The sequence below is a fragment of the Anticarsia gemmatalis genome, chromosome 15, assembly GCF_050436995.1.
Source record: "Anticarsia gemmatalis isolate Benzon Research Colony breed Stoneville strain chromosome 15, ilAntGemm2 primary, whole genome shotgun sequence".
Lineage (NCBI taxonomy): Eukaryota > Metazoa > Arthropoda > Insecta > Lepidoptera > Erebidae > Anticarsia > Anticarsia gemmatalis.
The window spans coordinates 12,053,459-12,073,092 of record NC_134759.1 but is presented as its reverse complement, the minus strand read 5'-3'; the positions used below and the strand labels follow the sequence as shown (position 1 = coordinate 12,073,092).

Sequence of the window (19,634 nt, the reverse complement as noted above, 5' to 3'; positions counted from 1 at the left end):
CCACTTCGTTGTTTCAGTTTGAGAGGTATGTCATGTCTGAAACAGTTTTGCTTGTAATTCAGTAATAACAGACGTTAAACTCAAACAATCCTTGAAATAAATGAGCTCAGTTTTGGCATACTGGAGGGCAAAACACTAAAACTAGCTACAATTATGCCGTACCTACATAAAAAATAACTAAACCACAGGCGTCCGTTTCGCAAGGCGCTCGAGTACAAATGAATTTCAACACTCGCTAAGTGAATTTGTAATAGCGTACTCAGGTAAAGGAACTATGTTTCCTGCGGTCTCGCGTAGTTCCCGGACTCTCGCAAATAGGTCATAAAATTTAGTTTCCGCGAGCCGGTGACCCAGCAGACAATGGGCGACCACCGCATTGTCTATTGTCATCACCGACCAGACATGCTGCGATGAATGGGGCAAGTTCATTCCGATCCGACTTGCATTAGCAGTACGAGTAGGACACAGATACAGCGAAATCGTGCGCGCGAAAGAGACGCGACCAAGAATACGGTCTGCGCGGACACTCGGAATTACCGCTGCTTGAGTTTTGTTTTGGGACGGTCCAGTTGGTTGGCGCGCGGCGCACGAGTCGAACTGTTCCCACGCGCGATACGATTAGCTCGGCGGCGCAACGTAACATGAACGGCTCGCATTTCTATATGCGCCGCGCCTCGCCGCGCTTGCACCGCCGATAACATCTGCGAAACTGATATTTAGGCCGGCGATACCGTGATAGGGTTCGAATTCGTGCGCGATATTTCGCCCGAGTCGCGCGGCCATGTGATCGCTCCCCGACCGATGGGAGCGAAAACCGAACAAAAAAGCCGCCCGCTAATGTCTACCCCTCCCGGCCGCTACAAAAAAGGGATAAAAAGGTTATTCCTGGAATGCACACATGTGGACGCCGGGTAAACGTGGGTGCTTGTATTGACTCCGCAGTGTTACCACGATGCCTCGGAGGAGCAGGTGGATGCATCTCGCGGCGGGCCTCGCGCTCGGCGTGACTTTCGGCATATTCCTCAAGTTGTGTTTAAGGACTTCTTCCAGGACGAGCATAGAGGCATGTCCGGAGTCGGCGAGATCGTTCGTCGATCCCGACCCTTTGCCTCTGATAGGGTTGTTGCCAAACGAGACTGTTCACAACTCGAACAGAACATTAGTGTTCGTAGGTGTTATGACAGCTGAACAATATTTAGATTCTCGTGCTAAAGCAGTGTTCGAAACGTGGAGCCAGGATTTACCTGGTAGGATCGCGTTTTTCAGTTCCGAAGTGTCGCGTGCGCCAGGTTTGCCATTAGTTCCTTTGCGTAATGTGGACGACAGTTATCCTCCTCAGAAGAAATCTTTCTTGATGTTACTGTACATGTACGAGAAGTATGGGGATAAGTTTGAGTGGTTCATGCGTGCGGACGACGACGTGTATGTGAGAGGTGACAAGTTGGAGGAGTTCCTGCGCTCGGTGGACAGTCGGAAGCCGCAGTTCATAGGTCAGGCAGGACGAGGCACCAGCGATGAGAGGGATGCGCTGGCTTTGGATTACAACGAGAACTTTTGCATGGGGGGTCCCGGAGTGTTGTTCTCTAGAGAGACGTTGAAGAGGGTGGCGCCTCACGTGAAGTACTGCCTCAAGCACCTGTACACCACTCATGAGGACGTGGAACTGGGCCGCTGTGTCGCCAAGTTCGCAGGAGTATCCTGCACGTGGAGCTACGACGTGAGTAATTTAATTGTTAATACTTTAAAAAGTGACATATACCGATGATTTTTTCGGATTTTATCGGTAATATAATAAATATTGCTAATATCTAAGACTTTCCGGCCGGTAACGTTATCGATTTTAATTGATATCATACAACATGGGTCACACGTTGATCGTTGTGTCGCAGTCGTTGATTAAAACGCTGATATATTATTGTATTCGCATTTTGGAGCGAGGGAATTCGTAACTGATTTACTTATTCGTAATTAGGAACGTAAAAAAGTAACACAGTAATCAATCGCCGTAATAGTTTCGAGATTCATGGATCGATATCAGGTTCTTCAAGTAGTTTTTGTTGTATAAGGTAACTATTTATAAAAATAAATTAATCAGCGGTTTTTAGGTAGGTACGTACACGACAAATGGCTATCAAAATAAAAAAATACAGTTTTTATGTTAAGCTATAACGAGTCACGCTGGGGCATTGTTTGCGAATAAAATTATTTATGAAACATTGAGTCTTGTAGCAGTAAAGGTATATTTTTAATGACTGCACAAAATAATATTCTTTATGTCCGTATGGCAAGGTCGATTATTGTATCAAACTAAGTTTTTGAAGACAGTACTTGATATTTCATTGCCGCAAGTAAGAGTACAGCGAAGGAAATTGATTTCGTTGGCTCAAAAGTTAATTATTCAGCGATTCAACGAGCGTAAACCGCTTTGCCTGTGTTCGTCTGCTATTAGGATCACTGACCGTACACCGTAGACATCTAGAAGTTTGAGGTTACAATAAACTTTTTTATTGCATGCGTGTCTGTTACCTTCTGTTTGACATTTACCTCTACTTCCATTGAGCCCGGAGGGCCGGAAAGTAATAGAGCTGTTTTTTACTTACCACGGCTAGTAACGTACCTTCTGAAATAAATCTTTAATTAACAATTTTTACTTAATACTTACGGTTACCTGTTAACATTTTATGTTAATTGTATATGATTTTTATATCATTTTTACAAGCTTTTTTATTTAGTGGTGTAAAATTACCAATAGTTTTTGCCTATTTGCATAAATTACAGTATTAATGCAGAACTAAGTGTTTAGGTATGTCAAACTAATTTGGTACATTTGTTATAAATAAATATAAAAAATAATTTATGTGGGACATTATCAAGTTTATAACCCAATTAGTAGAGAGGATAAGATTTTAATTAATCTAATCAGGACTAATGAACTGCTACGTTTTAAAATCTCATGTTGACGAGGTTGTTGAATCTTTTATGGCGGCACTAATTGATAAGCCAGCCATTAGTTTAATTTAATTTTTACCATTAATACATAAATGGCCTTTAATTTTAAATATACAGATATATAATATTCAAAATTGTACCTACTTGAATGGCGTTAAAAAGCTACGGAATGGCGCGAATAATCATTAAATAATTTTTTTAGAAGTCGTCCAATAATAATTTTTAATCAGATTTTTTATTTATTTATGCGTACCTACATTTTGACGTTAAAAAAAGAAGTGTTCCAGGCATCATGATTTAATACAAAAACTTTTTTTTCTGAGTTAAAATCATTTCAGACCAGAACGTTTTTATGTATTACTCTAATGTGAAAGTTAAATCGCGCTCAATATGAATGATAAAACAATCATATCTAACAGTTACATTGGTCTTGTTTCCACGGCGTGTGTTCATTCCCTCGCCTCATACGGTTGCATTACAAAATGAAAGTGTTACAATTACTTACTTACTTAATACTTTACCGTTTCTTGTTCTTATAACCACGTATAAAAATACATTTATATTTGAACTAATAAATATATTTTAAAAAAGATATAAAAATCTTTTAATCGATTTACTTGACGAGTACGCGGATTAAACTAGATTAGGAATGCGATAACTTACGTTTTTATTAGAGAGAATTTGCGATGTCTACATGTTATCAACCTTTGAAATATTAAATGAAGTTTGTGTATGTTGTTAAATAATTATGTTATAATCTTCATGTTTTTATCTAGATAGATATTAATTAGAAAAACAGGAAAACATTGCAATTTCCTTTTCAATATTGGATATTTTTTCTTATAATTTAATTAATTCCTTGTTTGGTCACTTTAATACCAGGTTGTAGGAACTGCGATATTATGTACACATATTAATTGTTTTTTCTTTTGTTATATTTCTGTATATTTATAACAATTAAAGGCACGCTACGATAGTTGTATTATTTTAATTACTGAAAATTATTTTTCCATTTAAACCTAGACTTAAATTCCACGTTAGGTAAAACTGAGGTTACGTTTACGATCATAGGTTCAAGGTAGCGCGTTGTTTATTATACAAACTCCTTCCTTATTACAGGTTTGTAAGAAAAAAAGTAAAATGATAGACGATGGATGTTCGAAGTTCAAATCAAAGATTTATCGTTTTAAATACATGAATTTATAGACAACAACTATGTACAAGTTTTTTTTTCTTTAATAAGTAGTTAATAATATTGCGAGTTATTATTATCAAGATTATTTCGAAATTGAAAGTTTTGTTCCGACATACGATATTAGTGGGTATTCTTTAGTTAGTAAATATTTAACTGAAACCACATCAAAATGAATAATTATTTTCCGGTACAGATTAAAATGAACTATGCCACTAAACCTAGTTCAGATTTAGTGGTAACCAGTCAGTTATTATGATTTATGTGGTTAGTATTATTAGTATACAAAGCAATAAAGTTTAATCTGTGTATATTTTAACCTCACTATAACTAAATATTGACAAGTTTCTTGCGTTTGTCAAGCCTATGCAAATACTGTAAAAAAGAAAATTGGTATTGAGAACTAATAATTTAATTAGCCAATGAAGAATTACTTATTAAAATCATTATTTTTGTCCGTAATTAATGATTCAGGTATTATTTCTAGCCAACAGGCGCACTTTTTGCGATTTTTTGGTTTGTTGAAATTAGTAGCATAATGTGACTGCGCCCAGTTTGCCGAGAACACCTTACCTGACGATTATACGAATATTTTTTTAGCATTTTACGTTGCTAACCAAGAAAACTATCTGTCTAACAAAATAACACGCTTTTCTCGTTAGTAAAACTCCATTAACATAATTTTAAGAACTTCCTTAAGTCTCGTTCGACACACTACTGGGAAGTTAAGTGTACTTTGTAGCTAATTTATTGAGCATTGTCTTAAGTAAAATTGTGTGTACTAGGGTTTAATAGTCCCCAGACACTATTACAACAACGGTACGTGTCATTTGAAATTCTTTTATTCAATTTTCAATAGTATTTATGCATATGTATATTCTAAATTGTTTCTGAAATCGTTAAGCGATACTCTTCGCAGTTTTATGAACAAATTTATTTATTGTTACGTAATTTTTTATCTGTCCGTCTAAACGTGTACACGTTTGGTCATCTTTAGGTCATGGGCATTCCCAGTTAAATAGCGTTATCAAGTTTTTTGTGTTTGACTAAAAATGGTTTTAGTGAGTCAAAGTGCCATACTGACGGTAGTATACACTGGGTTTAGTTAATGATATTGCACACTATTACGTAAAAATACGTAATTTTAAAATAGCTACATACTCTACACAGCTTGTTGAATATTATCATCCATTTTGGTTCCGATACAAGCTAATTATTTATTTGATTTGTACGCCCCTTTCGTGTTGCAATATACACAGATATTAGTGTAATTTTTCGACCTTTGGGTTTAGATTACATTGTGAAATTATCACTTGCTCTTTTAGAATTTCTTCTCGGGACTTCTTCTATATAATTATCGTCTAATTAAAAATGAGCTAAATAATACAAATGAATGTTCTCTCCAGCTATCTGCCGCCAGAGAGATTCTGCTTATTAAACATTATCAGCAAATACATGAGTCATATTGCGAAACGTATACGCTAATAGACACGTTGTTTTGTTATCTGGACTCTTTGCGTGTGTTTCATAGCCTTTGTGGAGTTTCTTGTGCCCGCTTTTAAACAAGAACACATTCATAACTGCCATTTTGATACTGGTTCGCAAGCGTTTTCCTTAATTAGATCAAATTTGATGAAGAAATACAAATGAGGTAACAAATGATTAGGTTCCTAATAATACATAGAACACAATGGCAGAATAATAGATAATTAGATGGGTACTTTATTGTCTTTATAAATTGTAGTGATATGATAAGATTTTATTTTTACCTTTTGATAAATAACTATTATTTTAAAATTCTAATCAAGCTTAATGTTACCCTTACCCTCAACAAAGTTAGATGTCAAAATATTGTTTGTCCCGGAACTGGACGTACCTAAATAACTTTAGTTATCGAATTTACGTAAATTTTTCGCCACTAATGAACAACGTATACGTATTTCAGTCTAATTAGTGCTATCGTATTTAGTCAAGTTAGGGTCCTGCGTATCAGCCTCACATCCTGTAGCATGCTCCTTATAAGTACTATACACTTAGGTAGGCACATAAGGTACCTACTATTAAAACCACCACGTGTTTTATACATGAATGTAGGGGTTTGACTGCCTCCCTGGCGCAGTTGTTCAGGTCACCACGCCGCTACCATTGCGTCGGGAGGCCGTGGGTTCGATTTCCACACGCAACAATATTTGTGCGATCCACAAATAATTGTTTCGGGTCTGGTTGTACTTTGTTTCCGTTGTTTCAATGAGCAATTCTTAGTGCGAAAGTTTTCTTTTTAAAGAAAGTAAAATAAAGGTATATTAGGTACCTACCTACAATTAAAACCACCACGTGTTTGAAACACGAGTCTAGGGGCAACTTTTGAAAAAAGTAATAAAGAATTTCTCACTTTAATAAGTTTCCGACAAAAGACATTCTTGGTAACTTGAAATCTGTTCATACAAGTAACGAGTCGGTCCTCTCACTAAATCTTTGACGTCACACGAACAGCTGCAAATCTTTAGAAATTGTGTACCCACTTGGTGATGCTTAAATTTGAATACAATTTTGTGAATTTAATATTTAGGTATTGTTACTTTAATTTTATTTGCCTCTTATTTACTGAAATGTTGAAGAAGACAAAAATTAAATGTTAGGCACTCTGCTTAATAACGAACGGAACCCTTAAAAGAACTTTCAAAGACGCTCTAGTCCTTTTGTAGATGGGCAGCGTGGTGCTCAGATTTGTGTGTCTGTGCTCAGGTGGGCAGCGTAGATTTTTCAGTACAAAGCATTCCCAAAAAAATATTTGCTTACTGATCACTCGCGTGCAAAGATTTTCTCCCTTTTTCAGAGGCGTTAATTTTTGATAAAATACCTAGTTGCGTATTTCGACTCTTCAACTATCTTCTGCTGCATACATCCAACATTTTACCAAATCGATACATACAGCGCTTTGGTCGTGAAAGTAAGATATAAACACACACTACACAGACTGATATTACATGGAATATGGAAAACATCATCACCCAGAAAAAAACTATTAAAATATATAGATAACAAAAAATGCAATAAGCTAGTAGTGACGCATATTGTATCGTACGATCGTTTATTGTAATCCGTCACAAATCGCGTGGGACGTGCGCGAGCGCAGCCAGACGGTTTTCATTCATCATTCACTACATTTAACTATGCCCTTGAGGATACCTGTAATATCGTGTGTAGTCACTTTGCACCCTTTGAAGGTACGCTAAGTATTTATAGATGTCTTTAAATATCTTAGGAGTGTTTGTTTATCCTTGGAGCTATAATTACCAGAGTTACAATGTGTAAAGGTTAAAACTCTTAACTTAATGAAAGATAACATAAACATATTTTTACGAGCTCTATTTTTGGCAATTGCTTTACTCTTTTTTTTAGCTGCGTTTATTCTTTAAAGACAGTTAACATGGAGATCAAGAATATAAAGTAGGTAGGTACCACCCAGAGAAGAAATAAGAAGATGTAGAGCAGCTTCTAAATAAAAGAAAATTCAGCTCTTTCTGTTTCACTAATGGCAAGAGTCTTGTTCTAGAATGAGTGATGGGTAGGCCTTGAGTCCATCGTGCTAGTTGGGCAAGAGGCGGTTATCTATATCTATACTTATAATAAATCTGTAGAGAGGTCAATTCTGTACATTGAATATATTTAAAAAAAAACCAATGGGGGATGTTTAGTAACGGATACTGATACCGAATCTGCAATTTATAATTTTCTTTTCTGTCTGTCTGTCTGTCTGTCTGTCTGTCCTCCGTCTGTATGTTACGCTATCACGTAAAAACTACCGGATAGAATGCACTGAAATTTGGTATATGCATAGAATAAGTAGTGGAGCAAGTACTGGGATACTTTTTATCGCATAAAATTTCATAGATTTTTAGAAAATTGAAAAAAATACGTAGAATTCGTTTGAACCTGCGTTTCCCTAAAGAGACCATAGATGGCGTTGCAAGCCATTTCACAACATTCGCATATAGTTAACGCGGTGCCTGCCGTATCGATACCTGCTGTTCGCACCAACCAATAGATGGCGATATAGTCCGCAACACAGCATGTTTTTCCTAATTAATTTATTTTGATTGCTTTATTGTTAAAAAAATACCTTTGAAACAGGCTATACATTTATAAGATTTTCAAACATAAATGTTGTATGATATATTACTCAAAAATGTTGGTTTACGTGGTTCCGGTGCGATCGGGATATCCTAGATGGCAAATCGAGTAATTTCGTTTGTTGTCGTTGTTCGCCGCTGTAGTTTGTAACACGTAACCAAATTAATTGGTTGCATCAAGGTGATAAATTGGATAGCTATGAAACAGACTATGTCGTAAGTTTTAAAAAATAAACAACGGATGATATATAAAAAATAATAACGGGTTACGCGGTTTCGGACGTATCATCGCAAGTATACCTACATTATTACGCGTGTGAAGAGCTCCGGCGCAGATAGGTCTGTCTGTACCTATAATAATATTCTGAATCCAGACGGGTAAGCAATGGTCAGTGTATAATAAAGTATTATATTTTACACTGTAAACTGGTACGGATACAGACGAGAGCGGAAAAGAAGGTAACCACAGGAAATCAGGCGCGCCTGAGCCTGTGTCACATTGTGTGCTCTTCGGGTCCCTTTCGTAAATAACCATTAGATGACAAAAGAGTTGTTAGCATTTTTATGTGAAGGTGTGTAGTGCTTCGCAATTCGCGTGCTCAAACGAATAAGCAACAGTACGAAATTCACGCGAGCAGAGCCGCACGGGTCAGCTAGTTATTATATAGAGCAACGGAACCTAAGATACTTTGTGCACTGAAAGTGACAGAACCGCAGTTTGTCTATGCATAGACTGTCCTCCAAATAATTGTAATGAGCTCGCACCAACGTCAGCGGTTTTAACATAATAGTTCGATGTACTCGGTCGTTTCGCGATCCCGTTTGTTTCAATTTAATTTGTATTCAACGCATTCTGATTCAATATACATGTCGACAAACGGAACCGATGCACTTTGCTTATCGCCTCTTAACTTCTAAATAAGGATTTACGGTAACAATTTCCATTGATGAACGTTTCCATGTCAATTGAAGCCCTAAATTGCAGTTTTACGATTGACATGTAACTTGTAATGGGTATTGATCTGGCAAATTAAACGTTTGTAGTTTTTTGTTGTGGCAAAACAAGTATTTTTTTTGTACAACGGCCCCCATCGGACAGCAACCCAGTTCTTTATTAAGCCTTGTTTAATTAAGTTGGATAATAAAATAATAACTACTGTGACTATCCATTTTGTAAATTGGTTATCACCATAAACTTACTCAAAGCGACTTTTACGCATTTTAATTTAATATACGAATTCTACAACTGTATAAAGTATTTCAAGTTGTAAAATTGGTAGTTAAGTCTCATTTTAAGCCATCATCCGTGTAAAGTTGGTGCAATAGCGACCGGTTTTTGTAACCGTGGGCATGGGCTGTTTTGCGACCACGTGATACGGAGATAGCCGAGGTATTGCGAGTTGCGCGCGCGCACGATAATGTCACAGCTCTAGTGACGTAGACTCGACATTATTATGAAGTAATTCGTATAACTATGTAAGCAAATATCATGTTTACTATAACTGTTAGGAAGCGTCGTATCATGTTTTCATGGAGTTATCGTATAATCTCCGAATTGTAGATAATTTCATTTTATGTTGGCCGTGTTTTATTATTGTACTATGAAATTTATAATCTAAAATACTATAAGTGTGTATTTTTATTTTATTATTGAGTTATCGTTCGATGACACGAGCCGTTACTAGACTTGGAAATTATTTAAATGCATAGCAATGTGTAAAATGAATCATACATTTATAGAACTCACTATCATCCAAGTATCTATAATATAAAATGGGAAAATAAAATGCCGTCTACGAACAATATATTTTATAAACTTTGTTATCAATGTCAAAGTAACTAAAGCAAAATTGGAAATCTCTATCGAAGAACTCACATCAGTAATACATTCCTAAATAGATACAATGATTTTAAACGGCTCTATCACTCTACATTTCAGTCAAACGGCAGACAGTTATTTATAAACATCCCCGTTCATTACTTCCTCGAGTCTTAATTACACATGTACTTAGCAATTTAAGTTATGCAGTAGCTTTCTACAATATTTATTTTGTTAAGGAAATACCGACACGGTGAATCTAGATAAGGCAGCCTAGATTATGTAGCGTGAAACTACCTGGAATTACTAGTATAATGTGTGGTTTTAAAAGTAAAAGTATTGCTTATCAATTAGCAGTCAGCTGTGAGAGTTGGCGGAACGCCATGGTTTGTTCGTAAGAGTATAATGACCGATAAAACGATGGTGTAAATATAGCACGTAGTGGGAATACGTTTAGTTTATGGTTTCGTAGTGTGATTTTTAGGTTATACTTTTAGTTCGTGATAATCTATTACAGACTGTTACTATGACGAAATGAGAACTTTATGAAGCAAAAGGATTATACTTTGAATTTGAATTCCATATTGGTTTTGTTTGAATAGACTTAAATTGCTAATAAATAAAATTAATTCATGTCGTGCAAAAACTTAAAGCTACTGACTCTACATTCTACAAAGATTTTAACCTTTTTTTCTAAAACTAACGCATTTTAAAGTAAATGATTCCCTTAATTTCAATCCCAGCTTCGTTTTCAACAAGAAAACAATATTGGTGATTGAAATGAGTACTGCTTTTTAGGCCAAGTCTATTCACCAAAATTATACACCGCTCTGATGATTGATACCTTGTTAAAAGAGCCTCTGCGTTCTGTTTTATCTTTAAAACAGTCATTACTATCTGCCAAATGTTCCGGTATATTCTTCTCATATCATTTATCACACTATTGGCCTACAAACTGTATAGGTGATCTTAGAATGAGTTAATCTTATCTCTAACGCTACTCGTCACTATGATCGGTCTCTTTCAGCAAAACTCGTAGGAATTAAACAGCCGTATTTAGAGCAATAAATCTAGCTGACACTTAGCCTAATTAAGATATTTTTTAATACATAAATAGTGTACATTCATATATGTAGGTAATTAAATAGTGGAATTTAATGTTATTTTGATTTAATAAACTAAGCAACTTAATTTTGAAAACACAAAAATCGCGATACAGCCCTCGTCTGAGTCGCTTTATTGCTAAGGGTTGTCAGCAACAAAATAAACCTCAGAGTAGCCAATAATAAAATACAGAAACTCTAAATAATTTTAAACGACAACTTGCCCTCGTTACTATACTATAATATACGAAATCGCCTTGATAAAACTTCTTTGAATTGTGTCCGATATACGTCCTAATTTTATCAAATCTTCAGTGAATTTTTACACATACGAACTGATACGTTATCTCGCTGCACGGAGTCGGCGCTAAGGCCATGCAACTAATGTTAAAAATATTGAGCAATGTGTGTCAATGTTCCTTCACGTATAAATTTTAGTTAGTTTAAATTCTGCGTGCGAGGGTCAAGTTCAAATATTTCGTATTTCGGTATTATTTAGGACATTATATATTTTAGTGATATTATATTTGTCCTTCTGCCCGCGTTATCGTGAAAAGATTTGTCCTAAATAAAAAAATCTTATGTGTTAATCCAGGTTATAAGCTATTAGGATAAATAGTTTCAATAAAATCCGTTCAGTAATTTCCATCCATGCTTACGAACTCTCGCATTTATTAGGATAGGATGAATTTTCAACTTATTTGTTACAATTTATAGTCTAAGAAACCCAGAGCTATTATTATGCAGGTTTCGTCTAGAATGCAATAAAATACATAAGTAATTAAGTATTTCTCGATAACTATAAAATTATGCTCTCATTGAAACAAGTTTTAATTTCGCCTTTTAAGACTTTAATCCTGTGCAGAACAAGTTTGATAAAAGTTATCTTTTATTTTGCGTAACAAACCACGTTTTGATATTTACGATTTTGACCAAAGAGTTGTAATAAAAAAGATAAAATGTGTACAGAAAGTGCCTAAAGATTTCTGTAGTTCTCTTGTACACGCGCGTATGGTTTTGTGTAATGCATATTAAACGAGTTTCTTCAAAACTTATTATCTGCAGATGTGGGAACGAAACAAAAAACGTCTTAAAACATCTACTTATGTGTTTATTTTTACCATAAATATAGGGTTTCAAGAAAACAGAAATAGTCAACAGTTCTTTTTTCTCCTCACTTTTTCGCATTGCGTGACAATTGTTTGTTGCAAATTACTTACATTACATGCCACTTAGATGAATATGTCATGGCCATATTTTACAATGCTGCTTATTATTTTATTAATATTTCATTTCAATTTACAACTGGTTACTAATAACTTAAACTTGAGATTGCATGCGATTGTTTGATAGTAATTAATTAATTGACAACATTTTTATTAAGATAGGTTTGATTGTTTGTAGATAATCAAGATGTATAATTGGAAGCAACCATGAAGCTTGTCTTAAAGACAAAGCCATTTGAATTCCTTTTTAAAAACATATTAATCAGTGTCCTCTAGCTTCATTACTGACAAACACGAGTGACAAAAAATCCGTATATTAAAATTCGCATAAATTGTAAGTATCATAATGTTATGCACCCCTGTAACGGCTAGTCATAGGATAGTTTAAAGTAGTATTTGAGCTAAGTAAATGTAGGAATAGATTATTAGCTGATGGGCTGCAGGTTGTGTGCTAAGTGGAGGCTCAGCTTTGTAATATTATACTTCTTAAGTTATTTTCTGAAAACTCAACTGTACAAGTGTACACATTAGTTACATACAGCGTGGTTATTTTTCAGATTTTTAAAACTCTGCCTTTCTTGGTTTTTGCTCGTAAGATTTTTTATAAAATGTAATGTAATGTAACTACTGAACAGATCTTCACCAAGTTTGGTACACAAAGACTTTTGTATTTATAGTATTTTCTTTGATCGAATTCTCCAAATTTTTCACGTGAATGAAATTGCGGGCAGAGGTTAGTATAGTTAACCTCTCTTCTAACTCGATATTAGTTTGACTCTTACAAAGTGACCCCTACAACTGACGTGGTCAATAATAAGGAACTCATAATCACTTAGGTTCCCTGTAGAACAAAGGCACCGCCTACGTGGGTGCATCTCGTTACATACTGCTATTAGCTAGTTGCATTTTGCGACCATTAACTGTATCTCTACCATGAGTTGGCGACTATAGTCTCCTGCAGACACTGTAGTTGAAAAAATGTATGAAAACTCGAACAGCGCCTCTAGCGGATAGTTAAGGTAACTTACAGTATTCTGTAGCGCGATTCTTCTCCAATATCGACTTTCGACAACCGGCAAACTATCGAGAAATGTTGTATGAAAATCTGATTAACGCCTCTAGCGGACGTCTTATGAACTATTTTTGCAGTACATTTTAAACGTCAAACTCTCGATACTCGATTGTACTGATTGTAGAGAATCGTGCTACGGATAAAGATTGAGTAAGGTGATAATGAAATTTAGACAGGCTCTTATACATATATATTTTATATGCTGTTTCGTAATCCATTTATATGAGGTGGTAAATTAGGCCTGTTGGAGACACTGTGTTACTGATTTAATTAGTTAAAGGAAAAAATACTGTATACTGTGTGCAGATGCTTCGCTGTAACGCTTCATAAAATGATTCAGGTATTCTGCATTTATTTATTAGTAGTGAAACTGGACTTTACAATTTCTAATGTCATATACGGTTAATTCGTATCGTGTTACGCCGATTTTAGTATTTTAGAACTGACAAAGTAACATGATATAGTTTTAATCGCAGTCAATGCAAGCCAGAGGTCAGACACATTCGAAATATTTTTGATATCCAAACTGGTATGGATTGCAGATAATTCGCAAAGGTTAATGACCTGACATGATATACTGACGTTGAATAATATTAATAAATTAATATAAATAATAAGTATAATACTTTAACATTCTTTTAAAGACATTAAACCATCATTAATCAATTTTATCGACTGCTCTGAATCTATTAGTTTTGTGTTAATACATAAAATTATTATAGAACTATATTATCGACTTCGTATCGACCAAATGTCAAATCATTTGATAGTGTTTGACATTTAGACGATAAGTTAAATAGCTTTTGATAGATCTACAGATGCTTTTAAAATTATTTATTTTAACGTTTTAAGTCGATAAATTATACTCTTGTAGAACTGTACATGTAGCTAGTATGTAGTAGTTTAATAGTTATTTGTAAGGCCTACAATAGTTAAAGTGTATTCATATGTAGTTGAAGTAGTAGTAGTAGTAGTAGTAGTAGTTGTAGTTGTACCTCATCTTCTTCTGGCACTTTTATCTGTCGTAAATGTGGACGCGGTTGCCACTACCGCATAGGCCTTTTCAGCCCCGAACGAAAGTGCACTAATTCTACCTGACGCCACCTTAATCATTTGCAATAGATGTATTCAGGCCAATGATGATATGTAGTTGAGTAGTTATTACAATGGTCGTGATTGCATGGCGCTGTCGTTTCAAGGACGGGGCCGATGTCCTTTATTGCTTATCGGGATGGTATCATCGCGTTATCATTGCTAATATATAAGTTAAGTAAAGTTTAGCTTGGCAATTTCAACAGATTTAAAAGTTAATAGTTCTGTATAGAGCTACTATATCGAAAGTTTATTAATATTAATTCATCAATTTAATACCTGTGGGTTAGATAACAAAGAACTCTTGTGGAATATTTTAGTTATGGGAAAATCTCGTAACCCTTTGTTTACCATGGTTGAGTCGGTACAAAAATCTTTAAACCCGTTTCGATTTGGTATGTGATGAATTTTTAATTAGATATTGTAGCAAATTAATCGACATTTGGAGAAGTGTTTAATTTATGTCATTGCAGAATGTAGGATTAAGATGAAACCTACTAATGGTATAAAAGCGAAAGTCTGTCTATTACAATTTTGATGGACTTTATAAACAAACTCAAACTGTTTTACGGAATAATAACCCCTACACGACTGAAATAGGGTATGCAACTTTAAACGCGTGTAAAGACAAACAGGTCAGATAGTACCTACTTAGTTCTTTATTGCAAAATTCTTTGACATACTAATTAATAAGAATGTCTAATAGTTGAAAGCGAAGTGCAGTGTAAACCTATATTAAAAATACATTCTAAAAACATTTTTTCTTATCTAACTATTCGAGTAGCTAGTTAATAAAATGAAAGTAAATGAACTATAAATTATTTCCCCTGATTTCCCCATATTTAACCGTGGCAACATTATGTCGCGCGAATACAGCGCTGCGTCTGCGGGACTTCTTTCGTGAAATGGACTTTAGTGATGAATTTATTATATTCTTGGCTTCGAAACTAGAGCTAATAAAGTGCACCTCAATGTCACTACTGCTATTCATTTTTATTTATTTATAAAACGTGTTTCTAAAATTAAGCAAGCGTATTATCGTACGTCTTTACGATCATTTTTTGTTATTTATTTCCTTCATATTCATAATCTTTTATTTTATTTTTATAGCATAATCGTCTGGTTGGTTGTAACCTTGTAAAATACTATCTCGTATTCGATTTAGGAACTTTTTAATATTTAGCTACTTTATAAGGATTAAATCCTTATAAAGTAGCTAAATATTAAAGTTGATTTAATGGCTATAAAAATATCGCAAGCATATCTTAAAAATGTATCACATTTTTCAATTTTAAAGATAAATTTCAATCTTAAAAACTTTAATTTTCAAAGTTGTGTGATTTTATACCACTTTTTGCGCTAAGGATCTATTTTTGTCATTGGAAAATCCACAAAGACGTTATTTCCTTTAATCATATTCTTAAGAATAAATCATTAAACTATTTCAATTTCAGTACTAATAGCCTCTTCCTTAAATAGCACATATTGATAAACATCAATCCCCTTACATCTTTTACCCGTTCATTATTTCAACGTTAATTTCCCAACTGCCTTGAAAACGTGTTCCATTGCGCTTCAGCTAGGCGAATCGATAACATTCTTGCAGTAAATGCTGGAATGTAAACTGTTATGTTTGATAAACCTCATTACCGTTGTGTACGAACATTCCGAAAATATCTACCAGTATTTAGATACCTGCGTTTTGTTCTATTTTTGTTAACTGTTTCAAACGTAATCTTGGTATGTGAGGAAGTAATGAAATTCGTATTTCTTCAGGTATTTCAGACTTTTGATTGTTTATGTCTGGGTAAAGCAAGCGCTAGAGGTAATAATCAACTACTGTTCTCATTTTTCTTGGTATAAGTAAACCGTTTATTTATTACGCTTTGAAGAGAAATTTATCATACCTATTAATAGCCCTGGAAAATTATAGGGTATAATTTTATTAAAAGCTTTTAAGTTTGATTATAGTTTTAATAAAAATACAGAGTTAAACTATTGAGACACTACCAAACAATAAATCCTTGTTTGCCAACGGAGTGAATACAAAAAATCAAACAGAAGAATTATTTATTGCAGACAGTCAGATAGAGTTACTTTCGCATTTATAATATTAAGTAAGGATTATTATCAGCCCATATTATCCACTGCATTTCAAAGCTTCCCTACTATATTTAAAGGAAAACTTTCTAAAAAGAAAAGGCATCTAAATACTACTAAAGACCAAAGACTAAGACGGTAATCCATTTCCCGCAAGTGTAATATATCTTACAGAAGCTAATAAGCTTAGCATTAAATGTTGGTTAATTATAATACGTCTAGTAAACATCATAAATACATAAACGCACTTATATTGCATCCTGTGTTTCAACGTAAAATGAGGGAGCTTAGAAATTATACTTGTTTATTACAGGTACATCCTTTTAGCAATTATCACCAGCGAATTAACGTCTTATGAAAATAAACATTAGATTGCTTTCGATGTGGTCATATTAATTAAATTTAGAACCCAAATGCAATTAAATTTATGTAGTGGAAGACAAGAAGGATAAAATATTGTGAGAATAGTAAATCAGGAATGGACTACTGACTTTCAACTCAATAGCGCGATTCTGTACAGTCTGTGCCACTGAGTGTCGAAAGTTTGGCATTTAAAATGTATTGCCAAAATAGTTTCTACGACGCCCGCTAGCGGCGTTGATCCGATTTTCATACAAAATTTCTCGATAGCTAGCCGGTCGGTAGTCGATTGTAGGAGAGAATCGAGCTACAGGTTATACTATCTACTAAAGTTTAAGGCCAAATGTATATTATATACTTATCAAAAGACGACAACATTCTGGCGTGGTAGTTGAAGCGATTAAGCCGCGCGTTGTGGGTTTCATATCCAAATGGAATACATAGCCACAAGTATAAAATCGTAGTTTACTTTGTGACTTCATCTGAGTGACAATACAATTATTGTAAATGTTGCAACCTGTAGTCGATTCTCTACTACTCAACCGACTAGGTAACGAGAAATTTTGCACAAAAAAATCTATTCAGCGCCTCTATCGGGCGTCTTAAGAACTGTTTTGACAGTACATTTTAAATGTCAAACTCTCGATACTTGACAGTACCGAATGTAGAGAATTGCGCTAATGGGTGTATCTGCTATCTCTATCTCTGCCTACGCCTTCGAGTATAATAGGCGTGATATTATAAAAAAAATTGCGAATGATAATGCTAAACAGACATTTTCAGTAACATTTCAACTGCGAAACGCAAAGCTAGCACAAAATAACAGTTGTAGAGGCGGTGTGACGTTAATAAACCGTACAAACAATGATATTTGTTTTAGTGCAGTGCGTTACAACGTTACTGAGCGAACACATTTACTTGTATTTACATAATATAACTGTACGGTATACTTATCTACTGCACGGTATATTGTAGTGAAATTGTTGCATGTTGAGCCTTTTAATAGTTGAGTAAATTAACTTATCTTCTTTTTTGATCTCAAAATCAGCGTGTGAGTTCCGTAAGTTGTGCAAAAATTCAGGATTTTATGTTCAGGATACTTTCAGAATGTTTTTCTTTTATTGGTCAAGCTTATGTTAAAAATGATAAAATCGCACGGAGGCCTATGACTTAAATAAACAACTATTTACTATCATCTCAATATGATACGTGCTCTCCGAAATACGGATTTGAGTCGCCAGCTTAAATGCTACTAAACAGATAACCCATTTGGCATGTTAGAGCCAAAAGACGCTGTGAACATGCATTAACATACTTTTACGTTAAAAATATTGACTAAAGTACTAGAAGTGCTAGTATTACTAGTAGGTACTTTGTTAATATTTTGAATTTAGTTAAGTTTTTAGCCTAAATATTTAAAGCTAACTAACTACTAACTTTGTAGTGGATGCTGTATCTCCGTGTAGCCTTGAGATGAATTACCTTAAAGTCATAACATTATGTAGATTACGATGCATGTCCGAACTACCGGCACTTAACCCCGGAGCCTCGTAGTTTTATTACTGCCTAATTGTAGTCTTTATCACGCGTTCAACTTATTGATCATGGAGCCAGTGATTTGGTAATGAAAATAAATAGTGTTACACCATGTGTTTTGGTAAACTTTGATAATTATTTCATACATACCATACATAAAATCAGGCCTCCTTTCTATAGGGGTTACAAGAACTTGAGAATACCACTTGGTACGATCCTTCTAAACTTCCCTTGCTTTATTCACATCCATGCAACTTGTCATGCATTTGTTCTTACAGCCTTTTGTAAATACTAATAAAATATAAATGCTTGCTGGATTAAATAGATATCTTTAACCGAGTTTTTTGAGGAGTAATCGGTTTTTCTGTCTGAATATTTACTTTTACTTATGAATAGTGCGTAGGATTGCTAGCTACTGACTATTGATACCGTGCGTGATTCTTTAATTAGACGATGTATTTGTAAATAAGAGGTGCACTGTGCAGGCAATCGGCTGCTCAGCTGCTATAATATTAGTCAAATAAAAATATTTCTTTCGCTCTTGTGTCTGATAAAAAATTGAGAAAAATGCTCAAAATGTTTTTACAATGAGTGCTAAGGGCCAAATTCAGCGCACCCCGCTGCGAATCCTTTACCGATCTGATACGCTGACCATAACAATTACCCATAATCAGTGAAGCGTACAGATCGTATCTCAGAGTCCCATTAAATCTGTCCGTTTTCAAACAATGTGCGGATAAGCCGAAAACAATGCGAATATTTTTGTTTTCCTCTTATACCCTCAAGGTTCGGCCATCTTACGATTATGTAGCCTTACTGACTGTTGGGACTTTGACAAGGGTATGAAGTATTCCATAAGTCATTTCCAATTTATATTTATTCACAAAAAAAAATTAAAATATCATCATACAGTTTATAAAGACAGAGAAACTATAAAAATGGAAAAGGAGTAGTTAGAACGTAACGAAAAAAATATTAACTTATTTAGGTTAGTGTATGCAAATATTGACCCGGATCGTTTAAATTAAAAGTAGCAATATAGAGTTTGATAA

General features: G+C 34.6%; 1 protein-coding gene across 1 annotated transcript in view; it reads left to right on the top strand.

The window, feature by feature from the left end:
• Positions 1–580: 580 nt before the first annotated feature.
• Chsy (Chondroitin sulfate synthase) overlaps positions 581–19,634 on the top strand; it is a 59,308-nt gene continuing 40,254 nt past the window's right edge. Inside the window, exon 1 of the mRNA XM_076123343.1 lies at positions 581–1,717. Within this exon, the coding sequence (XP_075979458.1) occupies positions 953–1,717 (765 nt within the window). The 5' untranslated portion in view covers positions 581–952. The remainder of the gene's footprint in view (positions 1,718–19,634) is intronic.